Source organism: Heterodontus francisci, unplaced genomic scaffold (genome assembly GCF_036365525.1).
Source record: "Heterodontus francisci isolate sHetFra1 unplaced genomic scaffold, sHetFra1.hap1 HAP1_SCAFFOLD_1181, whole genome shotgun sequence".
NCBI classification, from domain to species: Eukaryota; Metazoa; Chordata; class Chondrichthyes; order Heterodontiformes; family Heterodontidae; genus Heterodontus; species Heterodontus francisci.
The window spans coordinates 106245-112244 of NW_027140759.1; the positions used below are offsets into that span (position 1 = coordinate 106245).

Below are 6000 nucleotides of genomic sequence, written 5' to 3' on the forward strand. Positions count from 1 at the left end.
CCCCCTCCTCCCACGCACCCACTCCCTACCCACCCCCTCCTCCCACGCACCCACTCCCTACCCACCCCCTCCTCCCACGCACCCACTCCCTACCCACCCCCTCCTCCCACGCACCCACTCCCTCCCCACCCCCTCCTCCCACGCACCCACTCCCTCCCCACCCCCTCCTCCCACACTCCCACTCCCTCCCCACCCCCTCCTCCCACACACCCACTCCCTCCCCACCCCCTCCTCCCACACACCCACTCCCTCCCCACCCCCTCCTCCCACACACCCCACCCTCCATCCCCAGGTTGTTTAAGCGTCAACCACCAAAGAACGTCTACAGTTTCTCTCTCGCCTCCCTCCTCCGGCACTTAACAATCACTGGAGATTGCTGCACCATCTCTCCCTCCCCTCTCCTTTAACCGTCCCTCACTCATCTCACCACCCCTCGATCCTCTCTCTCTCTCTCTCTCTCCCCGTCCCTCACTCCCCTCTCCCCGTCCCTCACTCCCCTCTCCCCGTCCCTCACTCCCCTCTCCCCGTCCCTCACTCCCCTCTCCCGCTCCTACCGTACCTCAATCCTCTCTCTTTCACTATCCCTCACTCTCTAACACAGTCCCTTGCTCCTGCTCTCCTTCTCTCATCGTCCCTCACTCCCCTCTCACTCACAATCCCTTGTTCACCCTCTCCCAGGATGCCCGCTCACACACACTCTTTCCTTCTCTCTCACTCACTGTCCCTCACTGCTCACTCCCCTCTCCCAGGATGCCCCCTCAGAAACTCATACTCTCTCTCCCTGTTACGGTCAGGCCTCTCCCCGGATCTGCAGTCGATGGAACAGATCCGCCGGATTATGAGACCCACAGATGTCCCTGACCAGGGTCTGCTTTGTGACCTGCTCTGGTCTGATCCTGACAAGGACGTGCAGGGCTGGGGAGAGAACGATCGCGGTGTCTCCTTCACATTCGGGGCTGAGGTTGTCGCCAAGTTTCTCCACAAACATGACCTGGATCTGATCTGCAGAGCCCACCAGGTACGTCCAGCTTCGCCCTCTCCCCCCACCCCTCACAGGCAGGAGAACAGCATTAGAGTTCTACTCCGCCCTCAAGGCCAACACTCCCACTGCACTACAGAGGGAGTGCCGCACTGTCGGAGGGTCAGTACTGAGGGAGTGCTGCACTGTCGGAGGGTCAGTACTGAGGGAGTGCTGCACTGTCGGAGGGTCAGTACTGAGGGAGTGCTGCACTGTCGGAGGGTCAGTACTGAGGGAGTGCTGTACTGTCGGAGGGTCAGTACTGAGGGAGTGCTGCACTGTCGGAGGGTCAGTACTGAGGGAGTGCTGCACTGTCAGAGGGTCAGTATTGAGGGAGTGCCGTACTGTCGGAGGGTCAGTACTGAGGGAGTGCCGCACTGTCGGAGGGTCAGTACTCAGGGAGTGCCGCACTGTCGGAGGGTCAGTACTGAGGGAGTGCCGCACTGTCGGAGGGTCAGTACTGAGGGAGTGCTGCACTGTCGGAGGGTCAATATTGAGGGAGTGCTGCACTGTCGGAGGGTCAGTACTGAGGGAGTGCTGCACTGTCGGAGGGTCAGTACTGAGGGAGTGCTGCACTGTCGGAGGGTCAGTACTGAGGGAGTGCTGCACTGTCGGAGGGTCAGTACTGAGGGAGTGCCGCACTGTCGGAGGGTCAGTACTGAGGGAGTGCCGCACTGTCGGAGGGTCAGTACTGAGGGAGTGCCGCACTGTCGAAGGGTCAGTACTGAGGGAACGCCGCACTGTCGGAGTGTCAGTACTGAGGGAGCGCCGCACTGTCGGAGGGTCAGTACTGAGGGAGCGCCGCACTGTCGGAGCGTCACACTGTCGGAGCGTCAGTACTGAGGGAGCGCCGCACTGTCGGAGCGTCAGTACTGAGGGAGCGCCGCACTGTCGGAGCGTCAGTACTGAGGGAGCGCCGCACTGTCGGAGCGTCAGTACTGAGGGAGCGCCGCACTGTCGGAGCGTCAGTACTGAGGGAGCGCCGCACTGTCGGAGCGTCAGTACTGAGGGAGCGCCGCACTGTCGGAGCGTCAGTACTGAGGGAGCGCCGCACTGTCGGAGCGTCAGTACTGAGGGAGCGCCGCACTGTCGGAGCGTCAGTACTGAGGGAGCGCCGCACTGTCGGAGCGTCAGTACTGAGGGAGCGCCGCACTGTCGGAGCGTCAGTACTGAGGGAGCGCCGCACTGTCGGAGCGTCAGTACTGAGGGAGCGCCGCACTGTCGGAGCGTCAGTACTGAGGGAGCGCCGCACTGTCGGAGCGTCAGTACTGAGGGAGCGCCGCACTGTCGGAGCGTCAGTACTGAGGGAGCGCCGCACTGTCGGAGCGTCAGTACTGAGGGAGCGCCGCACTGTCGGAGCGTCAGTACTGAGGGAGCGCCGCACTGTCGGAGGGTCAGTACTGAGGGAGCGCCGCACTGTCGGAGGGTCAGTACTGAGGGAGTGCCGCACTGTCGGAGGGTCAGTACTGAGGGAGGGAGGGGTAAGTGCCTGCACGGAGCAGTAACTGTTGCTTGTTGGTAGGTGGTCGAGGACGGCTATGAATTTTTCGCCAAGCGTCAGCTGGTTACTCTGTTCTCCGCCCCAAACTACTGCGGAGAGTTCGACAATGCGGGAGCCATGATGAGTGTGGACGAAACCCTGATGTGCTCTTTTCAGGTGAGGCTCTTGTCTTTGTCTGTCTGTCTGTCTGTCTCTCTCCCTCCCTCATTTCACAGGGGATTTAATGCTCTGCGTCTTGGTTTATTTTGTTTCCTGCAGATCCTGAAACCAGCTGACAAAAACAAGCCCAAGTACACTCAGTTTGGTGGTTATAACCCGAGTGGGAGACCGATAACACCTCCACGCAATTCTCCCAAAGCCAAGAAGTGAAATTCTGGGCCGCCTATCTGAACAAGCGTGCAAATTACTGTGGTTCTGTTGTCCTCCTGTTCATCTCTCTCCCTACCTTTGGTACATTTCGCTCCTCTCTCTCTCTCCCTCTCCCCCTTTCTCCTTCCCTCCTTCCTCTCTCAACTTATAAAATGCACAATTTTCTTTTTAAGCAAGTGAATGACCTCAGATAATCAGCAGTCTCACTGGAATCTTCCCCAATCCCCTCTTTACAGACACCCCCAAACCCAAGATTAACCCTGTTAAAATTCACTCTCTCAGGCATGTGATGGAGGGAGGGGGGAGGCACAGGGGAAGATCCCTTCCACTCACTCTTCTCTGAGGCCACCCCCCTCCCCTCCCGAAAGATGCTGCAATACAGTCGTAGGTTTTTTAAAAAAAAATAGTTTTATTTGATCATGGTAAAAGAATTAAAATAAAGCTTTGTATTTTTAAACAATACTAAAACTGGCGGCTTTTTGTTCTTCTTGTAAAACAGGCAGTCGCTCCACAGGCAGTCAATATGGCCAGAGTATCCCCGGAGCATCGACCAAAAGCGCGGAGAGAGAGGTGCGGAGAGGTTGAGGGAGGGAATTCCAGAGCTGAGTGCCCAGGCAGCTGAAGGCACGGCCACCAATGGTGGAGTGATGGGAACCGGGGGATGGGCAAGAGGCCGGAATTGGAGGAGCACAGAGATCTCGGAGGGATTTAGGGGCTGGAGGCGGTTACAGAGATAGGGAGGGGTGTAGGGGTTGGAGGAGGTTAGAGAAATAGGGAGGGGTGTTGGGGCCGGAGGAGGTTACAGAGATAGGGAGGGGTGTTGGGGCCGGAGGAGGTTACAGAGAGAGGGAGGGGTGTTGGGGCCGGAGGAGGTTACAGAGATAGGGAGGGATGCTGGGGCCGGAGGAGGTTACAGAGATAGGGAAGGGTGTAGGGGTTGGAGGCGGTTACAGAGATAGGGAAATTTAGTAGAGGCTGTGGGAGGTTACAGAGTTAGGGAGGGGTGCAGGGGCTGGAGGAGGTTACAGAGATAGGGAGGGATGCAGGGGCTGGATGAGGTGACAGAGACAGGGAGGGGTGCAGGGGCTGGAGGAGGTTACAAAGATAGGGATGGGTGTAGGGGCTGGAGGAGGTTACAGAGAAAGGGTTGCAGGGGCTGGAGTAGGTTACAGAAATAGGGAGGGGTTTTGGGGCTGGAGGAGGTTACAGAGAAAGGGTTGTAGGGGCTGGAGGAGGTTACAGAAATAGGGAGGGCTTTTGGGGCTGGTGGAGGTTACAGAGATAGGGAGGTGTGCAGGGGCTGGAGGAGGTTACAGAGAAAGGGTTGCAGATGCTGGAGTAGGTTACAGAAATAGGGAGGGGTTTTGGGGCTGGAGGAGGTTAGAGAAATAGGGAGTGGTTTTGGGGCTGGAGGCGGTTACAGAGATAGGGAGGGGTGTAGTGTCTGGAGGAGGTTACAGAGATAGGGAGGGGTGTAGGGGCTGGAGGTGGTTTCAGAGATAGGGAGGGGTGTAGGGGCTGGAGGAGGTTACAGAGATAGGGAGGGGTGCAGGGGCTGGAGGTGGTTACAAACATAGGGAGGGATGCTGGGGCTGGAGGAGGTTACAGAGACAGGGAGGGGTGTTGGGGCTAGAGGAGGTTACAGAGACAGGGAAGGGTAGTAGAGGCTGGGGGAGGTTACAGAGATAGGGAGGGGTGCAGGCGCTGGAGGAGGTTACAGAGATAGGGAGGGGTGTAGGGGTTGGAGGAGGTTACAGAGACAGGGAGGGGTGCAGGGGCTGGAGGAGGTTACAAAGATGGGATGGGTGTAGGTGCTGGAGGAGGTTACAGAGAGAGGGTTGTAGGGGCTGGAGTCGGTTACAGACAAAGGGTTGTAGGGGCTGGAGTAGGTTACAGAAATAGGGAGGGGTTTTGGGGCTGGCGGAGGTTACAGAGATAGGGTTGTTGGGGCTGGAGGAGGTTAAGGAGATAGGGAGGGGTGTAGGGGCCGGAGGAGGTTACAGAGATAGGGACGGGCGTAGGGGGCGGAGGTGGTTTCAGAGATAGGGAGGGGTGCTGGGGCTGGAGGAGGTTAAAGAGATAGGGAGGGGTGTAGTGGCTGGAGGAGATTACAGAGATAGGGAGGGGTGCAGGGGCCGGAGGAGGTTACAGAGATAGGGACGGGTGTAGGGGCCGGAGGAGGTTACAAAGATAGGGACGGGTGTAGGGGCCGGAAGAGGTTAGAGATACGGAGGGATGCTGGGGTTGGAGGAGATTACAGAGATCGGGAGGGGTGCAGGGGCTGGAGGAGGTTACAGAGATAGGGAGGGGTGCAGGGGCTGGAGGAGGTTAGAGAGAAAGGGGTGTAGGGGATGGAGGAGGTTACAGAGAAAGGGTGGGATGCAGGGGCTGGAGGAGGTTAGAGAAAGGGAGGGGTGCCGGAGCCGGAGGAAGTTACAGAGATCGGGAGGGGTGCAGGGGCTGGAGGAGGTTACAGAGATAGGGAGGGGTGCAGGGGCTGGAGGAGGTTACAGAGAAAGGGTTGTAGGGACTGGAGTAGGTTACAGAGAAAGGGTTGTGGGGGCTGGAGTAGGTTACAGTAATAGGGAGGGGTGTAGGGGCTGGAGGAGGTTACAGAGATAGGGAGGGATGTTTGAGCTGGAGGAGGTTACAGAGATAGGGAGGGGGTTAGGGACTGGAGGAGGTTCCAGAGATAGGGAGGGGTATAGGGGCTGGAGGAGGTTACAGAGATAAGGAGGGGTGTTGCGGCTGAACGAGGTTACAGAGATAGGGAGGGATGTTGGGGCTGGAGGAGGTTACAGAGATAGGGAGGGGTGCAGGCGCTGGTGGAGGTTAGAGAGAAAGGGTTGTGGGGGCTGGAGTAGGTTACAGAAATATGGAGGGGTTTTGGGGCTGGAGGAGGTTACAGAGATAGGGAGGCATGCAGGGGCTGGAGGAGGTTACAGAGATAGGGAGGGATGTTGGGGCTGGACGAGGTTACAGAGATAGGGAGGGATGTTGGGGCTGGAGGAGGTGACAGAGATAGGGACGGGTGCAGGGCCTGGAGGAGGATAGAAACGGTTGTTGGGGCTGGAGTAGGTTACAGAAATAGGGAGGGGTTTTGGGGCTGGAG

At 58.3% G+C, this 6000-nt stretch overlaps 1 protein-coding gene across 1 annotated transcript in view; it reads left to right on the forward strand.

The window, feature by feature from the left end:
* The window catches only part of LOC137360884 (serine/threonine-protein phosphatase PP1-alpha catalytic subunit), a 58971-nt gene extending 55615 nt beyond the window's left edge, over positions 1-3356 (forward strand). Inside the window, exons 5-7 of the mRNA XM_068026026.1 lie at positions 795-1018; positions 2541-2675; positions 2778-3356. Of these exons, the coding sequence (XP_067882127.1) occupies positions 795-1018; positions 2541-2675; positions 2778-2888 (470 nt within the window). The 3' untranslated portion in view covers positions 2889-3356. The remainder of the gene's footprint in view (positions 1-794; positions 1019-2540; positions 2676-2777) is intronic.
* Positions 3357-6000: the final 2644 nt, after the last annotated feature.